This window comes from Xenopus laevis, chromosome 2L (assembly GCF_017654675.1).
Source record: "Xenopus laevis strain J_2021 chromosome 2L, Xenopus_laevis_v10.1, whole genome shotgun sequence".
Taxonomy (NCBI): Eukaryota; Metazoa; Chordata; class Amphibia; order Anura; family Pipidae; genus Xenopus; species Xenopus laevis.
This window is the reverse complement of record NC_054373.1, coordinates 172,499,492-172,523,554: the sequence shown is the minus strand read 5'-3', so window position 1 is coordinate 172,523,554 and position 24,063 is coordinate 172,499,492. Positions and strand designations below refer to the sequence as shown.

At 40.5% G+C, this 24,063-nt stretch overlaps 1 protein-coding gene across 2 annotated transcripts in view; it reads left to right on the top strand.

Annotated features, from left to right (window-relative positions):
- LOC108708739 (rho GTPase-activating protein 42) overlaps positions 1-24,063 on the top strand; it is a 154,413-nt gene that overhangs the window by 89,470 nt on the left and 40,880 nt on the right. For both annotated transcript variants that reach the window (XM_018247767.2, XM_018247766.2), the window contains exons 4-6: positions 4,743-4,814; positions 13,120-13,221; positions 20,846-20,956. In XM_018247767.2, the coding sequence (XP_018103256.1) occupies positions 4,743-4,814; positions 13,120-13,221; positions 20,846-20,956 (285 nt within the window). The remainder of the gene's footprint in view (positions 1-4,742; positions 4,815-13,119; positions 13,222-20,845; positions 20,957-24,063) is intronic.

Below are 24,063 nucleotides of genomic sequence, written 5' to 3'. Positions count from 1 at the left end.
TATAACGGGAACAACTATAATACTATGAATACTATAAATTAAGTATACAACATGCTTCTTTTATTATTGTTATTATGCTGTAAATTTAGGATTTTTTCTGTAAAAGATGAAAAAAATGTCCCCTCTCTTATTTTTACCTCTTTTTTTTCATGTGACTTGTGAAGCATTTTTATCTTCTCCGATTGCACTTAATTGAGTTCAGATGAAACAAAACTGTTTATTGGAAAGTTAAATATAACTGTGTCCATTGGGAATATTTTTCCCAGCCGTAGAGTTGGCACGTGCCCAATGTCAGGGAGAGTCTGGTGGCCCTTTTATTATTTGGGTTGCTCTGACCTGTTGCTCTGACCTGAAGATGTGATACACCTCTCCCCGCTGATACATTTGTGAGGGTATAAAAGTTTTATTTTATAGTAGGGCCTTTAAAGAAAAGATCAAGGCTTAACCCGTTCCAATGGGTAGAGATTGGATCCCAATCTAAACACTGAGATTTGTAGATGTTATAAACATTGGAACATCTTGTTCCCCTGAGCTGATCTTTCCCACACGAGTGTTGCCTCTCTTTCTGCATGACTGGTATGTGAAGTGCCGCTTCCCAATGAGAGAATGTGCGGCCCATTGAAAAATATTCACAACAGTTGCTTCCACTGGCTAAACGAGCCATTTGCTGGGTTCTGTAGATTTCAGTGTTTAGAAGGAGATGTATCTTTATTAGAAAGACGGCATAAAATGGGGGTGTGGGATATGGTATGGGGGTATCACTGCAAACTTTCACAGAGATATAAGGAAACATTATTTCTAGATGTCATCACCTAAACCAACTGGTTTTCATTCCTAAAAGCCCCACTGCCCCTGCTCCCTGCATTAGCTGTAATATGGGTATGATTTGCTCAACTGCTCACAGTCTAGTGTGACTGTCTCTCCCTGCCTCACTGTGTATGACCGTCTCCACATTCTATCATTAGCTACTATCTATGTATGGTTGGCTCCATTACCTTCCATCTATATATGATTGGCTCCGTTGCCTGCAATTAGTTGGCTCCTCTCCCTACTATTAGCTGCCATGTATGATTGGCTCTGCTCCCTACTATTCGTTGTATGACTCTCCCAGGCTATTAGCTGCCATCTATGTATGAATGGGTCCTCTCCCTGACATAAGCTGCTATTTATTTATGATAAGTTCTTCTCTGGCATTAACTGCCAGCCATATATGACTGATTAGCCAATATGTATATAGGATTGGCTCCACTCCATCACATTAGCTTTCATCTATGTAGAGTTGGATCTGCTACCTCTATTAACAGCCAGGCCCATCTGTATATATTTCCTCCCCTCCATCCCATTGGCTGCTGTCTGTGTGTGATCAGCTTTGTTCCCTGTTGTTAGCTTTCATCTATGTGTAATTGGCTCTACTAACTGTCATTAGCTGCCCTCTATGTAAGATTGATTCATCTCCCTGATATTAGTTGCCATTTATGTAGGACAGGTTCTGCTTCCTGATATTAGTTGCCATTTGTGTATGACTGGATCCATTCCATGACACTAGCTGCCATATATGTATAGCTGGCTCCATTCCCTAATATCAGCTGCCATCAATGGGGCAGATTTACTAAAGGGCGAAGTGGAAAACGTATGGCAACTATTCGCCTGCGCTACCGCCCACAGGGACATTGACAATTTACTAATGGGCTCAGGCGCCAATTCGCTAGCTAAAGAGATAGGTGGTAGCGCTCATTCGCACTCTATCGTCAGGCGAAAATTCTCTCTGGTGAATGGACGTTATTCTGCAAATTTACGGAAATGCGGATTTTACTGAGCGTTACCTCTTTCACCAGACTGGAGTGCATAGATCTTTGTCAATCTTCTGTCACTTACATCATCATAATCTGTGAGTGGAAAAAGCATCGAAGTTCAAAAAACACTGATTTCCCCCATACATTCTCTAATATATGGAACGTTATTAAGTTTCCCTGGACATGTGTAATTAACAGTGGTAATGTAATGTATTTGCTGCAACGTATATGTCCATTCAACTTTAAATTTCCCTCCGTAAGCAAATTAACCTGAGCGCAAGACCTCGAGCGAAGTTGCACTAGACAGAATTGAACACTAGCGTGTCTTCATTTTGAATTGCTGCCATTGCCGAAGTAACGCTAGCAAAAAGTCGCCAGCGGTCGGTGCCCGCAACGAAACTCCGCATTTTAGTGAATTAGTGTTGTCTGAGCGAATTTCGCCTGGTGAAGTGTTGTGATAGGTGTGAAACAGTCGCTGGCGGCCGGTTAGTGAATCTGCCCCTATGTGTGGCTGGCTTTATTCCCTCACATTAGCTGCCATCTATGTACTAGCACAATTCTTTCACATTAACTGCCATCTATTTATGACTGACTGCATTCCCTGACATTAGCTGCCATCTATGTATGGTTGACTCCATTCCTCAACATTAACTGCCATCTTTGTGGCTCTATTTCCTGATATTAGCTGCCATCCATATATAGTTGAATTCATTCCTCAACATTAGCTGTCATCTATGTATGATTGGCTTAATTTCCCAACATAAACTGCCATCTTTGTGGCTCCATTCCCTGACATTAGCTGCCATCTATATATAGTTGAATCCATTCCTCAACAATCATTAGCTGTCATCTATGTATGATTGGCCCTCATTCCCCAACATAAACTGCCATCTTTGTTGCTCCATTCCCTGAGATTAGGTCCCATCTATATATAGTTGAATCCATTCCTCAACAAACATTAGCTGTCATTTATGTATGATTGGCCCTCATTCCCCAACATAAACTGCCATCTTTGTGGCTCCATTCCCTGACATTAGCTGCCATCTATATACAGGTATGGGACCAGAATGCTCGGGACCTGGGGTTTTCCGGATAACGGATCTTTCCGTAATTTGGGTCTTTGTGCCTTAAGTCTACTAGAAATTAATTTAAACATGAAATAAACCCAATAGGCTGGTTTTGCTTCCAATAAGGATTCATTATATCTTAGTTGGGATCAAGTACAAGTTACTGTTTTATTATTACAGAGAAAAAGGAAATCATTTTTAAAAATTTGGATTATTTGGATAAAATGGAGTCTATGGGAGACAGCCATTCCGTAACTCGGAGCTTTCTGGATATCGGGTTTCCGGATAAGGGATCCTATACCTGTATAGTTGAATCCATTCCTCAACAAACATTAGCTGCCATCTATGTATGATTGGCCCTCATTCCCCAACATAAACTGCCATCTTTGTTGCTCCATTCCCTGAGATTAGCTGCCATCTATACATGTGTCTCTGCTTTCCAGTTCCAGATGTGATTTCCTGTAAGCTCTCGTCTCTGCTTCTAGAGAGGATTCTAGTGTGGGATTTACATCTCTAAACAATATAAACAGAACGGGAGGCCATTCACTATGCTCCTGCCTGTTACTTAATCTATTTGCCTTTTCTCCTTACTTTTCCCATGGAAATTGTCTTTGCTTTCTAGTTCAAGTGGGGGAAGATAAAGGTCAGTGCCCCTTTTTTAAGTTCATTAGTATTACGTCCAACTGAAGAATTAATATGTGTCCAGGCATTGTCTTGGGAGAATACCATGAGACATCCGGAAGCGAGGCTAGTTTAGTGTATTTTAGTCTCACTTGTCAATAGAACTACATATTGAGGTTAAAAAATGGCTGTCAGGGGATTTTGTCTTTAGCTGAGTAGCTGCCGAAGCTGCAATTTGGGCATCTGTGAATTGTAATTAAATCTGAGCTCGGAGGTAATTGCGTTTTTTTTGTATTTGTTCTATTCATACTGCATTAACTGGATACAATGAATCCATCCTTTTTAGATTCACCCAAACCGTAATACTGTACCCCTTAAAAGATAAAACCAAATACCCAACTTAAAGGAGAAGTAAGCCCTAAAAACGAATATGCCTTAAAATGCCATATTTTATATACTGAACTTATTGCACCAGCCTAAAGTTTCAGCTTGTCAATAGCAGCAATGATCCAGGACTTCAAACTTGTCACAGGGGGTCACCATCTTGGAAAGTGTCTGTGACACTCACATGCTCAGTGGGCTCTGAGCAGCTGTTGAGAAGCTAAGCTTAGGGCTTCCCCTGTAATATAAGCTGATGGTACAGGGCTGATTATTAAATTCTGATGCTAATTGCACTGGTTTCTGTGCTGCCATGTAGTAATTATCTGTATTAATTACTAATCAGCCTTATATTGTGACATTTCTATTCTATGTGTACTGTATATTGTGAGTGGGTCCCTAAGCTCAGTAAGTGACAGCAGCACAGAGCATGTGCAGTGAATCAGCAGAAAAGAAGATGGGGAGCTACTGGGGCATCTTTGGAGACACAGATCTTTACTGCTAAAGGGCTGTGGTTGCCTTGGGCTGGTACAGAAGCACAAAACATAGCGTACAACATTTCTAGCTACTTCTTTAGTTAGGGTTTAATCCTCCTTTAAGGCTCATGGTACACATACTATCTTATCCACCTGTGTATTTCCGCCAGTGTATGAAAGCATGTCACCAACTTTGCTGCCTGTCACGGTCACCAGCAGCCACAGGCGGGCAGTATAAGTGGAAACAACTCTTAAGTGTCCCATAGGCCGACTCCAAGATAGCCTTTTTACCAGTCAAGCTGATCAAATAGCAGCCATGTGGCAATGCTAAATATGACAGTTTGTCTGCATTCCTAATGGCTTACAAACTGCCTATGTTAATTCATTTCTCTTTGATATTTTTTCAGATCCAGAATGCCAACGATGTCCTGATATTGCCACTTGAAAAGTTTCGGAAGGAACAGATAGGGGCAGCCAAAGTAAGTCTTTTAAAGGGTACAAACTCTAATATATATTATTGGTGATACTCTAGGCCCTTGATGTCTTTGGAACAGTGTGCTATGGGTGGGTTGTTGGTTCAGAGAATCTCTTGAATAATGCATGACAGTTCTCTAAGCACCCACTGACTCTAGCGATGGTGTCAAGATAAAATATATTTTCACCCCACACCTATATAAATATTTCTAAATGACGATTACCCTATCACTGGCCTTGGTTTATCAGGCTCTCATTTAGTTTGAGACATGCTAAGTCCCTGCAGGGCCACTTCACACATTATTATAGTATTATTGGCCTTAGAATTGATTGATGGAAGTGTTTTCTCACTGGAGGCACTATTTAAAGTAAAGTGAATTATCAAGAGTTAATCTCTGTTATCAGTTTTCCATACCCTCCATATCCTGTGCTGTGTAACCCATTCTCTTTGCATGTCTTCCTGTTTATCTTATACTTCAGAGGAAAATAATTGGATTACAGGGAAGAGTTTTTCACAGAGGGTGCCATTTGCTAAGGGAATGCAAGGGCTGCACTGACTGAATTGGGTTGTTATGTGGTTGTATACTAGACGGTAGTGCTTTAGCCAGGAGCAAAAAAGCACAAATCCCTATCATGGACTCCCCCTTATCTGTAAGCTTGAGACCCAGGCAACAAGTTAGAAAAAGGAGGGGCTTACATGTAACCAGACTTACATGATAATATGTATTTTATATATATATATATATATATATATATATATATATATATATATATATATATATATATATATATATATATATTTATTTATTTATTTTTTCGAAATGGACCAGCACTCCAAGTATTTTCAATTGAATAGTTTATTTTTACGTCACTCATGTATCCAACGTTTCGGCCCTTGATCCTTGATAAAGGCCCCAACAAGGGCCGAAACATTGGATACACGAGTATCCTTCGGCCTCGTGTTTTTATATGGTCATGAAACTCCTCTGTAACTTATTATATCCTTATATTTTACAAGAGGGGGTACTTTATTCACTATATATATATTTATATATACTCCAAGGTGAGTGCAATCAAAACAAAAAACAGTCAATGCCTAGGTACAGATTAAAAAATGTTATACAATATCATTGGTCACAAACCGCACTCCAAGGACTTCATATACAAAAAAAGAAAAATATTTATTTCAAATTAAAATAAATATTTTTCTTGTTTTGTATATGAAGTCCTTGGAGTACGGTTTGTGACCAATGATATATATAGATTGGTTGCTATGGGTTACCAGACCTAGGAAAGTTCATGTTATTTCTTTACCCAATTAATGCTCTCAAGTCTCAATGTTTTATGCACATTACTGTGCAGTCTCATGCTAATACCGTCAATAACAGTGGCTTGTTTGTAACACGAATGACAGTAACTCTGCGGTGTATCCTGAGTTTTCCTATGACCTTTTATCAAGACCACAAATACCGTTGCTTTTCAGACTGTGTAGAACTAATCAAATGGACATTTCTCAACTGTGGACAGCTATTGTGGGGTACCCACAGGGAAGGTGGCTTTGATAAAGGAGCCCATTAGTTTCTATGAAGAGGTAAATTGTGTATATAAAGGATATAATACAGGAGGCAAGGGATAATAAGAGGAAGGTATGGTCTGCTCATTTATTCCACTGATATTCTAGTTTTTTATAAGGCTTCTTTGGTAAATTTGGAGTTATTTGGGCCTTTTTATAGGTGGGAATTTCACATGACATGGTGATATAATATTGTATAGGTTGTATTGTTCCATTTTTCATTCTAAATTACTTTGAGGTTTACCATCTTAAAACCAAGCTAAGTCAGCTTTGTGCCAAACAGAGCTCAGTCCCACCTCCCCCCCCCCCAAAATGTCACAACAGATTGAGCTGAGAATTATCCATCACTTTCCATCTGTAAACAATTTTATGAGGAATTATTTGTTCTCAATAAATTAATATCTGGTATGAGCAAATTGAAGCTCATAAATAATTCAATTTATAAAGGGACATTCTCATCAAAATAAAATGTTTATTTGTGCCCGACTGCTCTTGCAATCATGGAGTTAAACAGCTCGAAAGAGTACTTTGTTTGTTGTCAAGCTTGTTGTCAAACTTGGCCTAGTCACTTTCCTGGGTATCTTCTTTTAGCTTTTCACATTAACTTGTCAGAAGAAGTGGAGTTAGTGCGTCCCCATCGCTGTTCCATAAAACATTTCATCAAGTTATGGAAAACTATACTAAAAAGTCGACTGGAAACCTGCCCTCTACTCTACTGAAGTCCAATCATATCTCCATATTTTGCCATGACAGTGGTGGACTACAAAATTGGTGGCTGTTTGGGTCTGATAAGCCATGTTGCTGAGAAAAAGTAATTGTGTCCTCTTTTGATAGGATATGTTCACTAAGTGACCATACTTCTTTATATCACCTCCCTTCCTTAAAGTCCATGCTGACTTCCAGCCTTGGTGAAACTACCAGGAAGAACACAAGATTAGACTGCTGCTCCTCTGAAAGTACAACGTAATTATGACTCCCTCAATTTTAGGAAACAAGACCTACAGCCGATGAGGACACCGTTTTTTTAGAAGACCCGTTTCTCTGCTGATAACTCTTGAAGGCATATCATGAAAGTGAAAAAGTTCACTGATTTTACTCCACGCTGTGACGTTAGAGTTGTGCACATGTGTGCCAGATGCAGCAATAAAGTCGCCTCCATCCATTCAGTCGCCATTTGAAGATTACATGGTTCTTCTTAAAGAAAACAAATAAAAATCAGAGATCTGTCCACGTCTTCTAAATATTTTGTGGTTGTTGTTGTGAATCCTGGATGGAAGCAAAACGGAGTGGATGCTGCAATTATTGTTCAAATACCAGGAAATATTAAGTGAGCAGAATGGTAAAAGGATTTCAGGAATGAGCAGAAGTTGCCTTATTTGGTCAGCACAGAGTCTGGCCCACAGCTGGTAATATGGATGAGCTCATCTCTGCGTAGGCCACAATCTCATGTTACTCTTGCTCCATCAAGGCTCTTAAGGATTTTTTTTCCAAGTGCCCCTTAACCTTGGTAACCATTTACAGTACATCAAAAGGCAGAGGCGAAGTTCAAATCAAATCAAGTGGCCTTTTCCGTGCTTAAAAAAACACAATTAATGTTAATCTACTTCAAACTTTTTGTTTCATTCCACATTTTACATATTGGGTTTTTTCAACCTATGGTGAGCCTAGTGTTCTTCAACTGTAAGTCTCTTGCCTACAGAACAAAGCATCTTTGACAATGGACCTTAATATGTAACTATGCTGGGAGATTAGGAGTCACATCTGTATATCTGAAACATATCAATTATATTAAACTAGGGTGGGATGCCCCTTTCGGTAGCTGTGCGATATTGCGATGTGTATTGTTCAATTCCCAGCCATAGTGTGGAGAATTTTGGGTGGTGGCACCAGGAAACTTCTGCCGACTTCAGAAAGCTGAATCAATCCAAGTGCCATGCTGCCAGAGATTTAAATTCTAGCCAGCGGGAAAGCATTTCGGGGAGATTAGTCGCCCAAAGAAGAGGCGATTTGTCACTGGGCGACTAATTTCCCCAAGTAGCACCATGTGCCAGCAGCCTTAGGGTTCAGAATTTGGTTAACCCCCTTCAAGGTTACGGATGTATGAAACCTTTTTCAGTAATTATACTTCAGTAATTCAGGCAAAGTTCCAAGATTAAGAGGTGACCTAAAATATCACCCTCATTGATCATCTGGATGGGCTTCCAGCTAGATCTAGAAGAGCAAATATCAAAAATATCAGCCTAAATGTCCTTCAGTCTGGATCACACTAGTTACTGCTCTTAGGAATGGGTCACCGACCTGAAGGGCGTGATTTGGGGTGAATCCTAAATTCCTGTAATAATTATGCCAAGAGTAGCTAGTTATGAAGACATTTATGGCAAACACTTACTGTATTTACAGTACAGGGAATTTTAAATACTTTTTTTTCTACTTCCTTGTAAATTTCCATTACCAATGCTTTGAAACATTGGAAGCCCTTCAGATAAAATGTGCCAGCCACACATTCTTTCCACAGAAAAAAAATTCTCAGTTGTTGCAATCTTTATTTTGTCTCCAGTAGATGGAACCCTTTCCCAAGACTGGTAGCCTTTCTGTTAGTAGCATGGATGCCCCAATCTGGACTGTGTCAACTAATACGGCTCCATTTACAAACAGTAGCTGGGGTCAGCCCACAAGTAGGAAATCATAGCATACAGAAAGAAAACTTGAGGACGTATTGGAGCCCACTTCTTCTGACTTAACCATTTGAGATTTCTAATTGGATGATTTCATAGAGGCTCATAATCAAATTGTCGGTTGAATTGTCCTTTAGTGTCTCCTGCTTTGTTATTTCAGGTAATTGAACTGCTTCACAAAGCACAAAGCAAAAGGTCTAAAACGTCAAGGAAATGCCAATACTAATCACAAAATAAACAGTAATTAATCAGTTTGTGCTTTAAATGAGAAGGAAAAAGCAGGGCAGCATGTTAATTAAATGTTTTATAAAGGTTATATTAAAAGGCTGCAATACTGGAGAAATAGCCACACTCCTACATAAACACATACATGTTCCCCCAGCAATTTAGAGATTTTATCCATCATTCCCCACCCCAGTGAAGCCTACAGCGTAAGCCCCTATCATGAACAAATTAAAGTCTAAATTGACCATTTCCCCATATTTTTAGTGACTAGACTTGGGCGTTCATGTCCATCTTGGCAATTGTGACAGTTTCAGGGTGGCAGTTAGAACCCAGGTATACCTAGGGTTATATGATAACACCTTTTATTACATTGCCCTGCACTCCCAGAGTGCTGAAAAGAAAGCAGAGCAAACCACTGCCCCAGTAGTTTTTGTTGAAGAAAAATGAATATGCTAAAATGCTGCTTGTATAACAGAAGGGGCTTCATGCAGTTTATTTTGTATTTCATCTGTTAGATGCCCGGCATGTGCCATAGACCAACAGCAATTCACTAAGGGGCAGATTTACATATGGTCGAATATCGAGGGTTAATTAACCCACGATATTCGACTGCCGAATGTAAATCCTTCGACTTCGAATATCGAAGTCGAAGGATTTACCGCAAATAGTTTGATCGAACGATTAAATCCTTCGAATCGTTCGATTTGAAGGATTTTAATCCATCGATCGAATGATTTTTCTTCAATCAAAAAATTGTTAGAAAGCCTATGGGGATCTTCCCCATAGGCTAACATTGCACCTCGGTAGGTTTTAGGTGGCGAAGTAGAGGGTCGAAGTTTTTTTTAAAGAGATAGTACTTCGACTATCGAATGGTCGAATATTCTAACGATTTTTAGTTCGAATCGTTCGATCAGAAGTCGAAGTCGTAGTCGAAGGTCGAAGTAGCCAAAAAAACATTCGAAATTCAAAGTTTTTTTTATTCCATTCCTTCACTCGAGCAAAGTAAATGTGCCCCCCCCCCCAGAGTCCTTTCTGACACTCACCTATGGAGCTACTACCATAGCGGGACCCTATTGGAAATCAATTGTTTTAGACCATGGTTTGCCTGTTGCCTGTGGGTGGACAACTTTACCATTGAGACCTAAAGTAAATGTAAAGCTTTGTGCACAGACTGGGGTATATACAATATACATCCCTATGTATGGCTTGTTGCTCTGCTGTTTGATGAAAAAACATGTGTAGCTACAAGTCTGCCCCAAGGCTTGCAGCGGACTCCCTTGGAAATCCTCTTACTATTTCCAGGTATTGTCACAATGTATTTAAAGCTGTGACATATATGACAGAAACAATAGAAGATCCACATTTTTCCAGAAAAGTAACCAAGTGCTTAAATGGTTTCCTCCGAGCGCCTTTGTGATGATTTATATGTGACATGGAGAGTCTCAGATGGTTCAGCAGAGATTGGATTTCAAGGGAGAAGAAAGAAAAGCCTTAGCTTTCAAAATGATGAACAGAGCAGATCTGGTACGTGGCGTCCAACACTCCTGTGCAGAGGAATGTGCAAGGGCTACAACGTGCCTTCTTCTTCTTCTTTTCATAGTAAACAGATTTTATGGATAAAATTGAAAGAGCAGGTGCCGGAGCCATTCTGGAAACTATATATTCTCTTTTATAGATATTCAATGTGTTTTTCCGTCTGTTTATGCAGCCTGTCCATATAATGTATTTTGTTTTTAAACAACCGTTCTGTACAGCTTATGCACTTGGATGCAACAATAATAATTGCACTCACTATCATCTCTGTTAGAATGACTACAAACTCGTCCATAGCAATGTCCAGAGCAGTATCACAAACCACCCATAATAGCCCACAAATCACTGCTGGATAATATGTATGAACCTGTGCTATAAAACCTGGAGATCAATATGTTCATATGGAATACCTGCTATTTGCGCCTATTTAGTCTGAACTCACAGGCCCCAAAAGGGAAGGGATTACATGGGAGACGATGGTCGTGTCTGTTAGTAAGAGGGTGCGCTCAAGGTGGAGGGTGTGGTGTAAAATTTTCTGATTTTCCATTTGGAAATATTTGGAGTTACAATAGATATATATGAGTCTGGTTTGTCGAACCACCATACCTGCAAAGATAACAACAATAATAAAGCAAGATGGTGACAGTAGGGCAAGATGATCACAGTAGGGTAATTTGGCAACAGTAGGACAAGATGACAACAGTAATGAAAGATGGTGACAGTAGGGCAAGATGACAAAAGTAATGAAAGATGGCGACAGTAGGGCAAGATGACAACAGTAATGAAAGATGGCGACAGTAGGGCAAGATGACAACAGTAATGAAAGATAGCGACAGTAGGATAAGTTGGCAAGGGTAGGGCACAATGACAGCAGTAGTGAAAGATGGCAGCAGCACAGCAAGATATCCAGAGCAGGGCAGGGTGGAGACACTAGGCAAGATGGTGGAAATGGTTAATATGGTAGCAGTACAGAATATGGCAACAACTAGGTCAGATGACAGTGGTAGAGCAAGATATCGAGAGCAGGACAAGATAGTGGCACTAGAGCAAGCTAGGGAGAAAGAAACAGTAGAGAAATTTGGCAATTGTAGGGCAAGATGGGACCACCCGCAATATATCACCGATGCCCATCTTGCAGTGGTTCCATCAGCTGCAGGCTGTCTTGGGATGCTAGGAGTTCTGTTTTCTTTTGCCTGACCTTGCTGCAACTAAAGGCAACTCTGCCTGCCGCATTGCAGATGTTTTTGGAACAGCATCCTCCAGCAGTCAAATGTGTAAGCAATTAAACTTGCATTTTGTTAAAAGTCAATGGGGAGCTGCTTTAGCCTGACAAAAAAAAAAACAAAATAGGAGAAAGGTAAAGTAAATGGAATGACCTAAACTATGAGCAATGTACCCTGGAAGTGCCCCTTTGTCTGCGCTCAGACTACACGAGAAGGAAAGGAGGCCTCCAGTTGGTAATTACATGTTAAAAGACAAAAAAAAGGATTTGAGGAATGTTCTGCATGATAGCACATTTTCCTAATAGGAAGCACCATGAATGAAGTCATCCATTGCCTTTTTCCAGGTGGCAGCCACTGTTTGGATTCAATGGCTGTTCTGCTGGAGCTGTTTTCTAAGTCCCATCTTCAAAGGAACACAAAGTTATTATATATGTCAGGTTAACTTTCCTCTCTTCTCATTTTACTTCTTGAAAATAGCCTTATATACGTACGTATTTGGATTTATCAATATATGCTACAACCATTGGTGTAACTAAAGGCTTATGGGTTCCTTCTTTACTCTCTAAATGTCATAGGTTAAAAGGATGAAGGAAAGCCAATTTAAGTACAGGAAAGAGCAAGGCTTAAATAAGGGTGATTAAATGACTGCATATTGTACCTGGGCAGGGAAGTCCATATTGGGCTCTCCTAGACACCAATGATATGTGGCTTAATGTAGCCCCTACTGTGAAATATATGGCTATTCGAAGTCAGAAATGAGTGCTGTGACTTTAAACGGTAGCAGACCAAGTGCTGTGATACGGGTCATCAAATCAGAGATCAAGGGCCTCATTTATTTAGAGAGCCAAAGTGATATGCTATGTTTTTTACCCACAATGCAGCTGGGTGCCCAGCTGGACTAAAGAAGGAATTGCATTCACTTATGGCCTCTAGCTAAGAATCCAGATTGGGGGAATGTAATATTACCACAAATACATCACAAAGCCAAAACTGGGCAAATGTAATTTTTCATGTATTATGCTTGTTTCAACCCGAATACTGTGACATAAAACATTCAGGTGGTTCTGTTTTGCCCCCCTAGGAAGGAAAGAAGAAGTTTGACAAGGAAAGTGAAAAATACTACTCTATTCTTGAGAAGCACTTGAACTTATCGTCAAAGAAGAAAGAATCTCTTCTACAGGAGGTGAGTTTTTGGTATCTCTTCCCTTTCTTTCTTTTTTTTTAAATTTGTTTTTATTGAGATTAAATTTCACAAACAACACATAACACACAAAAAAAAGAAGGAGCATTCATAAGAATTACAGAAAAGTAGCATTGTATACAGTTATCTCAGTTTTAACAACATCAAGTAAGTAAACTTTTACAAGGTTATTAGTTACCGTATGATATATGAGATGCAAGTGGAGTACTTTCAATTATGTATCTATGACTGGACATCTGAGTACTTTGCTTATAAAGTAAAAAACGTATTACCCAATTAGTTCTGGATTACTGTCGTCTTTGGGGGGGAAGCAAGGATAGGTAGAGGGGTTCTACAGATCTAGATCTTCTTGAAGTAGCAGTGATGGCATATGTTCAGAGAGCCATGGGGACCAAATCTTATCAAATTTTTTGGGACAATCTCTACACATATAAGTAATTTGATAAAGCGGTATTGAATTGTTAAGCATTTCTATCCACTGTTTCTTTTTCGGTGGGTGTTCAGATTTCCACTTGAGAGCAATTAACCTTTTTGCTTGAATGAATAAGAAATTTAGCAATGCCCTCTCTGCCATTGTAGGGGCAGTTTCCTCTACTTGATTTAGAAGAAGAGTCAAAGGGTCTAGGGAAATTATAACAGAGAATAATTCACTAATCTCTTCTGTTATTTTCTTCCAAAACTTGTGGATACCATATAAATATAGTTTTCTGGGGAGCCTTTGCATTTGGGGCAGACATCCAGAATGGTAGGATTAATCATATGTAACCTATGAGGTGTTAAATAGGTTTGATGTAGGTATCTCAATTGGATCATCTTATCTTTCGCACTTATCAGTATGTCTTCCCACATTTCTGGGGTAAGGTGAGGGGCATCCTTTGACCATTTTGTATACAGCTTTTGCAGGACCGGTTTTTGGGGTTTGTTTAGTAGGGAGTAAAATTATGATACAGGCTTACAAAGGGTTCACCAGGTTCACTTGCCAATGCCTCCAGTCGCCTAGGTGTAGTGTCTATTTGTAGTGTTCCCATTTGGGATATGTAGGCATGGCGTAGTTTTAAGTATCTGAAATACATTTTGTTAGGCAGTAAAACTTTATCTTTTAGTGCATTAAAGGATAGGATATCTTGTTGTTATTTGACCTAAATATTTAATTTAATTTAATATTAATTAATATGTAATTAGCCCACAATTGGACATCGGGATATTCCAAAGTTCCAAACATATTCCAGCGATATTCCAAATCCTGAATATTCATTATCTTGCTTAGGGAAGTATTGCATTGCAATCTTCCATATTTGTATTATATTTTTCAAAAAGGGGGTCGTGGTGATAAGACCTCTGTTACCTCATTACAATGAATTCTTTAGGGCCTCGTAGGAGCCCGCTAGTTGCGCTTCAAATGTGGTAGCAGCATTCTGTGTATTAGGGGCATACTACCACCATGCATTTACCAGTTTAGTTGCAATGTAGTAAAGAAATAATTTTGGGCAGCCAAACCCCCCATATCAGTTGGATGTTGCAGCGTTGTTAGGGCTGTCCTGAGGGATGAAGCTGCCCAGTAGAATGTGTTTATCAGTGACTTAAGTTTCTGAAAGAATCCCGTGGGTATTGAGATTGGGGCTTGCCGGAATAAATATGTAAATTTAGGGAGTAGTATAATTTTAAAGAGGTTAATCCGGCCTAGTAGTGTTAGTGGAAGGTTATTCTAAGATTTAATTTTGCTTTCAAACAATGGTAACAAAGGTTGTAGGTTGAGGTCCATAAATTTTCCCAGATCCTTGTGGATCTGTACTCCCAAGTATTTAAATGTAGTGGGCCATTGCAGGGGGGCTCTGTATCTGCTCTTTTCCATCTGAAAGGTGTCAATGGGGAAAATGACTGACTTGTTCCAATTAATTGTTAATCCAGAATAATTTGTGTGATTGTTAATCACTGATAGGGCTGCATCAAGGGCCTCTTAGGGGTTCTCCAAGAAAATGATAAAATCGTCTGCATACATCGCCACTGTCTCAGTAAGGGTTCCTATTTGCAGCCCTTTAACCTCTATTGATTGTTTTACCAGGGATGCCAAGGGTTCCATTGCAATAGCAAACAATTGGGGCGATAGAGGGCAGCCCTGCCTGGTCCCCCTGAAAAGTGAGAATGGAGTAGAGACATTTTGGTTCATCCTAATTCTAGCTTGTGGGTTCTTATAGATGGTCTTCACCCATTTTCTGAAATTTGGCCCAATACCCATAGATTCCATAATAGCCCATAGATACCTCCATTTGACAGAATCGAAGGCCTTCTCATTGTCTAATGCCACAATGACCCTGTGCCCTGAGTTGTTGTGAGGTGCAACTATATTAGTGAACAGCCTATGAATGTTTATGCCTGTCATTCTGCCCATTATAAAGCCAGTTTGATCTGGGGAAATCAATTTAGTGATAATCTGGTTAAATCTGCGGACAAGTATTTTTGCCAGAATTTTTGCATCCACATTGATCAAAGATATAGGTCTATTTGATGCGCATTTGTGCGGATCCTTTCCCGGTTTTAATAATAGAGTAATCATTGCTTCACTCATGGTGTCTGGCAGATCTTCCCCATTTATTACTTCATTTAGTAATGGGGCTAGAATGGGTATCATTGTGTCACTATGCTTTTGGTATATTTTGGGGGGCAGGCCATCTAATCCGGGGGTTTTCCCTGTTGCTAAGGAAGCTATGGCTTCTTTTAATTTAATTTCTGTGATGGGTTCCTCTAAGAGAGCCCTATCATCCATGTCCAACTTTGGTAGGGTTATGGTTTGTAGATAGGCCTGTACCTGTGGGTTAGTATGTGTCACGTGAGAAGAATACAATTCTGTTTAATACTCTCTAAACACTCTATTGGTTTCTATTGGGTTAGTTATCAAGGAGTCATTGCTGTCCTTAACTGCTGGTATACTCGTTAATGGCATTAGTTCCCTGGATATCAGGGCCAGTAGCTTAGCATTTTTGAGTTTGAGTTGTGATCCAGTCCTGTCTTGTTTGTACAGTAGGATTTTGGGTAAAAATATTTTCAGCCTGCAGGACTTGAGCCTCTAGTTTGGTTATCTCACGTTGGGTGTTTCTATTGTAAGACTTAATCTGCTGAATGAATATATAGCCCTCGGGTATATGCCTTCATGGAATCCCACAGTATCTGTGGGGTAACTGATCCTTTATTCAGTTCAATATAAATTTTAACTCCCCTTCTACTGCAGAGGTTATGTCCTCTTGCTGGAACCAATATTTATTGAGTTTCCATATTCTGTCAGTAGGTGAGGGGGGCTGTTTCAATATATAACATTAAAGGGATACTGTCATGGGAAAACTTTTTTTTTCAAAATGAATCAGTTAATAGTGCTGCTCCAGCAGAATTCTGTACTGAAATCCATTTCTCAAAAGAGCAAACAGATTTTTTTATATTCAATTTTGAAATCTGATATGGGGCTTGACATATTGTCAATTTCCCAGCTGCCCCAAGTAATGTGAAAGGAAAACAATGTTGGGCAAAGCCGACGACATCCAGGTAGTAGTCCAGTTGCAGAAAAGCCAAAAACACCCACACCCATTCCACCCCAACTTGAACGGGTTTTTTTTTCCCATAACTATCAAGCACAACTGTAGAGGGGGAACCAAAGGGTATAAGCCTTAGTTATTTCTTCCCTTTCTGCTTCTGGCCATGAGCATGTAAATGCTTTGTGATATGACTAAAGACTGTAGAACAGAGGTTACTCACCAACCCCTTGGATGTTGCTCCCAGTGGCCTCAAAGCATAATTCTGGGCTTGGAGGCAAGTTTTGGTTGTAAAAAACCAGCTGTACTGCCAAACAAAGTCTCCTGTAGGATGCCAGACCACATAGGGTTACCAAATAGCCAATCACGGCCCTTATGTAGCACCCCAAAGAGATTTTGTTCATGCTTGTGTTGCTCCCAAACTCTTTTTACATCTGAATGTGGTTTTCAGTTTAAAAAAGCTTGGGGATCCCTGATCTAGAGAATGGGTTTTTGCAGGGGTGAGCAACCACAAGCTTTGAAAAGTAGGTGGTGATATTTTCACAGTTTGCAATTGGTCATCATTTTTTGTTTTTCTATTCTGTCTTCCCTCGATCTTGAAATGTTAAAAATGCATTGTGTTCCTTGGGTCACTGACCCCCAGCAACCAGAAAGAAAATTACCCATGTGGCTAAATTTCGTAGCATTTAATATAATCTTTCTACTCAGCCTCTGTCCTATTCATCTTCCACAGTGATTCAGACCATTGGCTAGTAAGGGTAATTGGTTTCCTAATGAACAGATGACAATTAACTTTCAATACTGGAGATATGCAGAATAAGATTTTAAATAATTCAAATACTGTAACTATTATGTCTTGATCAAGCTGCCTTCTGAGAAACAGCATGTGTCATATAGTGTCCATTTCTATTACTATTAAGAGCCACGGTATATTTATGTCTGACAAGGGAAAGCTCCGTGGAGCAAGAACAAGTTTTGTTTTAGCCTGAGATCCCCTTAAGATAAGAGATCTGCTCCCATACAGATTTGCCTCTAAACCATACAATGTACAAGTGATTAACATTTGATGTGCAGCCGCTAGTGCAGAGTAGAAAAGGTCAGACTTGCCGGTGTATGGATTGATTGCTGCCTTCTGCGGTGTAGAAAGGTCGGTAATCACCAGTGTTTGTATCGATGTTCAGTTTGCTTTGGCTATTGGGATCAGCAGCCACATGCACAACCTCAACAAAGGGTAATGAAGAAATCCACCATGGCACACAGCTGCTACTCACCTGAACAAATCTGGCCATGGGGCTGCCTGAAGCTTCTGCCTACTCCGTGTGACTGCTTCTTTCTCTCTGCCATTATGAAAAGGCCAACAGAAAGTACATTGGCTGACTCCCTGTTAAAGGAACTGTAACACCAACAAATCAAAGTGTTTTAAAGAAAAGACAATTATGTACTGTTGCCCTGCACTGGTAAAAGCTGTTTGTTTTGTTTGTTTTCAGAAAAAATAGCTATAGGTTATTTAATTAAACAAGCTGCTGGTGTGCCAGGCGTAGTTATGCGGGGGCTAGCCATCTCGGTCCGCACCCGGCAAGCAGCGGACCACATAAAGGCCAGAGTACAGAACAAGTTCTTCTAAATCCCAGATTGTTTTGCTACGACAGTTTTTAGTCTTTATCGTGTCCTGAGTGTATGTTGTTGATAGACTGTGTCCTTTTTCTCCCTTTGTGTTCAACTATTGAATGGCTGCCCCCCAATGGCTACAGTCTGTCATTTGACATTTCGGTATTGAATAATAAGACGTATATTGGCAGTCGTTTCATCTAGAAGCAAACTCAACAACTGCAATTGTACCGTTAGGGCCTAGAGCAACAGTACAATTATGGTTTTGCATAGTATTTTAGGGACGGATTTCATTGTTTGTGTCTCTCTCTTCCTGACCCCTCAGTACCTTTTACATGTACTACTCATCTGCCCCCATACATCTGCACCATCTCGTTCTCTCCTTCTCGCCCCGAATATACATCAAGCACGCGTCGATCCTCCTGCTACACCAGATGTACATAAGCTTTGTATACTCTCCATAACTCGGCAGTACCATGCAGGTCCTCTGTGTGTCCTCACTCTAACGTCATTCGCGACCAAATTACCATCGCTCTGACAAAACAGACACCTACTCCAGAATCGCCGTCACCCTAAATTGACCTGTCAGCCTCTGTCCATCTCTCCTGAGGCCCAAGGATACACTCTAAGTCCTCTGAATTTCGTCAGACGACTAAACTCAGGGCAATACACGACAGCCTCTGATCTGCTCGCTCGAGCCCAATACATCAGCCCTCTGATACTCGGTCTGTCTAACAAATGACATTTGCATTTCCTGTATCTCTCCGTTTACGCGCAAATGCGCATCAGCTCTGCTTCTGAGAAATTTCTCCACCCTCTGTTCGAAAGACGATACCAGGATAGCCCTTCGTGTAACTTCTTCTTGAGCCCAAATAAGTCAGGCTTCTGTAAGCTCTTTCTAACAATTCAAGTCAGCCCTGTAATACTCTGCCTTCCCAAATATCATCAGCCTCTTTGAATCTCGTCCGCTAGACCCGGGCAAGAGTGACGCGATCACCTCTGATAATCTTGTCTTCTAGCGCAATAATCAGCCCCTAGTATCTCCTTGCCCTTCCAATTATAATCAGAGCTTCTGTGTGATTGCTCTTCGTAGTTCGCCACAGATACATCAGCCTCTGTGTGATGTCTGCCGTACCCTTAGCAAATTACATCAGCTCTCCTGATGAATCTCTACCTAACCGTCAAATACGATCGCAGCACTCATGTACTCTCTCTACCGGCAAATAACGTCAGCGCTCTGTACGGGTGTCTCCTACAGCCTCAATACACTCAAGCGCTCTTGGTTCTCTTCTACGCCAAATACATCAGCCCCCTCCTATATCTCTTCCTGACCAGAATACATCCTAGCCTCGTATACTGTTCCTACCCGCCAATTACATCAGCCTCTATATCGTCTCCTAGCCAAATACATCAGCCTCATGTATCTCGTCTCGGTACCGCGGCGACAATACATCGCCTCTATAATTCTCTCCTTAGCGCAAATACATCAGGCCGTGTCTTGTTATTCTCTTTACGTCATAATGAAGGCCCAGACTCTGCGTGTAGGTCGGTGTTCTGTTCCGAGGTACGCCACAAATGACAAATCAGCCGTCTGTTGTATCCTTCTTTACGATGGGAAGTTCGAGATGTAAGTCTTGTATGCTTTGTCGTGCGACTCCCTATATGAGAGGTGAGTTGTCCAGAGGGAACACCTAGTGTGTCATTTACGTTAGCAATAATCAATTGGGCATGCGCATAAGTAGGAACATCTCATAATTCTGGTAATTTCCCCAATCTCTGATCTGACTGCAGAGCCTTAGAACATTGTAACATTAATCCAGTTACAAATTCGTCTTCTGCCGCCTTAATATACCTATAATCTTAGTGTACGCAGCCACTGATTAAACAAACCTATAGCCGTCCTCCCCTTGATACAAATCAGACATTTTCATTAGAGAGAGAGCCAAGTGCTGTCCAGATCTGCGGAAAAAACCTGCTTTTCAGTGCAGCCGCTTTTGAAGTGACACCATGTAAAGCTTGGTTTAGATAATGTGAAGATTAGCTGGAAATGGAACCTATAAAATACACCGCTGTCCACTCGGTGTTCCATTAGATATAAATCATACGGCAGATGTTTCTCTTTCCCTGACATGTTTATGATACAGCTCATAGACTGCCTGAGCCATGTGACATAAGAAATACACCACCGCCGTGAATAAAAGGAGAAGAATGACATTCGGTTGTGTTAATATGGGTTATTATAAGAATATAACGTACATCTAAATTCAGAATATCAGTGTTTGTTTCATTTGAAGCTGAATAATACAAGCCAACGCGTTTCAAACCAGCAAGGGAATCTGATACTTATCATTTATCCCAATAGTTTGGCAGCACCCAGCCTTATATATCAATACTTGTCTTCACTGAAGGTGTGTCTTTATATACAGTGGAATAACATTGTAATTCAAGCTCATATTCTACTGTACATTTCTACGCAGGCCGATACGCTGATAGACAGAGATCATCAGAACTTCTCCGACGCCTCGCTGGAATATATATTTAAAGTGCAAGAGGTTCAGGAAAAGAAGAAGTTTGAGTTTGTTGAACCTGTAAGTATGAACCAGACCCCAGGTGTAGCTTGAAATAAACATGTCATCCTCATTCATGCCTGTCTCTGTAGTTCTAACCAGCCCCCTGGCTGTATAATGGATATAAACCAGCCAAGCACCTACCTGGTGTGTGTGCCCCCCCTTTGGCATGCTACATACTAGAGTCCTGCACTCGCTACCCAATCTAGAGCCACTACCCGGGCCAGACCACAAATAATTAAAAGGGTGGTTCACCTTTGGGTTAACTTCTAGTATGTTATAGAATGGCCTTTTGTATATAGAATGGTCTTCATTTTTTTTTATAGTCTTTGAGTTATTTGCCTTCATCTTTTCCTGCTTTCAAATGGGGGTCACTGACCCCAGCAGCCAAAAAAAACGATTGCTTTTTGAGGCTTCAATTGAATTGATATTGTTACTTTGTATTACTTATCTTTCTATAAAGGCCCTCTCTTATTAAGTTAAATTGCACCATAGCAACCAGATAGATGCTGACATTCCAAACTGGAGAGCTGCTGAATAAAAAGCTCATTATTTTGAAAACTGCAAGTTAGAAAAAATGAAGACCAACTGCAAAATTGTCTCAGAATGGCATGCTCTACAATCTACATCATACTAAAAGTTAAGTTAAAGGTTAACAGCCCATTTAAAGGTCGAATTAGTTTTCATTTTTTATTATTTGTGTTTTTTTAAATTATATAGCTTTTTATTCAGCAGCTCTCCAGTTTGGAATGTCAGCAAATAGTTCACAAACTGTAAGAAATAAATAATGAAGACCAATTGAAAAATTGCTTGGAACTGGCCATTCTACAACTTACTAAAGGTTATTAAAAGGTGAACCACCCCTGTACCAATGCCCTTAATTTAGACTTTTAGATGTATCGACCCAGACATTTGCATGGAGTTGGCAGTGACGGTATGGTACAATTTAGTGATGGGCGAATTTATTTGGCAAATTTGCAGCGAAAATTCGTCGTCGGCAAAAAAATGTAGACCCCCGGCAACGGTTTCGACGCCCAACGGTTTTGGTGGCCATTTAGACGCCGTCAACAATAAACAGACAAGTTTGACGCGGGCGAATTGTCGCCAGTGTCAAATAACCGTTTTGCAAATTTTTCGCCAGTTTCACGAATTTAGCGGGAAATTCACAAAATTCGTGGCGAACCAAAATGGGACAAATTCGCCTATAATTATCTAATGAAGACTGGTCATTTTGTAACATACTAAGGGCAGTGGTAGACGAGGCTACTGGGGGAGACTAGTCACCCAGCGACAAATCGCCTCTTCGGGCGACTAATCTCCCCTAAATGCCTTCCCGCCGGCTAGAATGTAAATTGCAGGCATGCACTCGGATCGCTTTGGCTTTCCAAAGGTGCCGGAAATTTCCTTGTCAGGTGACTTCTCAAAACGAATCGTTCCGATTGCCATCCCTCTGGCGGTTTAGATTCCAGCCGGTGGGAAGGCATTTAGGGGAGATTAGTCGCCTGAAGAAGAGGCTCCCCCAGTAGCTATTGCCCTAAAAGTTAACTTAAAGGTAAACCACTCCTTTAACTTACCTTCTGACCCAGGACCCACAAAACCAGAAGTGACATCATTGTGCACAGGAAGTGATGTCAGTCTGGGGTCAGATCAGTGGGCCAAAACCACAGGAGAGTGTAGGAGGGATCACTTCTGCACCTTAATCGGGTACCCAGGGAGGTTACCCACGGACTGCCCGCACAGTCAGGGAATTGGGGACTTTCTGCCCAAAATCCAACTGCTTTGCAGGTATTCTGCTTGTATCTAACCCAGTGCAGGACTCTTATCCCAATATGTACTAAAAGGCACTAAGTTTGCCCAGGAGCAGTAACCCCATAGCAACCAATAAGATGTTTGCATTTTAACAGGTGATCAGTAAATTCTACCTGCTGATTAGTTGCTATGGGTTACTGCCCCTGGGCAAACTTAGTGCCTTTTATTACATAATCCCATAACACTATTATTCGTATGTTTAAACATTTGCATTATATTCATTGCATGTTTCCCCTTATACATGTATTTTTACACAAGAACACTCAGTAGTCATTGCATTTTGTTATCCTGTCATCCAGCAGACCTGTATAATAATGATTTATTAATTGTATCTAATTGCTAGGGATCAGTTTCAGTATGTTGCACACTCCACTGGATGACATTTAGTTAGATGGCAGTTGGGACTCCATTAGCCCTTGCCTAATCCTGTGTCCTACCGACTGATTGTAATCTCTGCCACACTGTACCATTAATATTCATCTCGGCTTTTTCCCGGAGATCTTTTATGAGTCAAGTCTGCATTTATGAAGCATTTTCTTACAGGGAAAGTGTGTTATGTATGTATTTTATGCAAGACGGTATTAAGCGGTGTAATTGGGCGCACAAGCGAACATTCTGGTAATTAGCCTGACACCATGGCACCGGCTAACTGATTTCATGATTTAACTGAAACATGAATCTTGCCTGTAATTGAGTTAGATAATATAGGCAATGGTCTATTCCTATGCCTGGTGCTTTGCTGAACTGCAACCCTCAGACGTCCCCTGTTTGGGAAAAGCAGGCAGGAGAAGTGGCTGGTTGTACATCCCTGCTGTAAACCATTAAAAAACCTGAATAAACTTATCTGAACAATTTACATTACTTTTTAAACGTATCTGAACAATTTACATTACTTTTTAATGTTTTTTGGTGTTTTGGACTGCTATTAATAGGTTTTTGGCTCAACAGCTCTCTCTCAGAGATACAGGTTAACCGACTATACAGGAAGTGAATAGAAGAGCCGCTGACAGTAACTCTGACCTTCCAGGAGAGCTGTTGAGCAATAGCCTGGTAATAGCAGTCTAAAATTGCTACATCTCAGACATCACTAATAACAATTAAAGTTAATTGCAAAAGTGCTCAGAGGATCACTCTTGAGTTGGCATCAATTCATTTTTTTGCATTTTAGATTAGCCTTTAATGTGTAGAAAGGTGCACTGGCTCATTTCCAAAGAGACAATGTTCATGCAGTCGATTGCAGTATAAGTGGGCGGCCGTTTTGAGGGCTCTGATCCCAAGCAATTTAAATGAACTTTTAGGGGTCCGTTTACTAAAGTGCG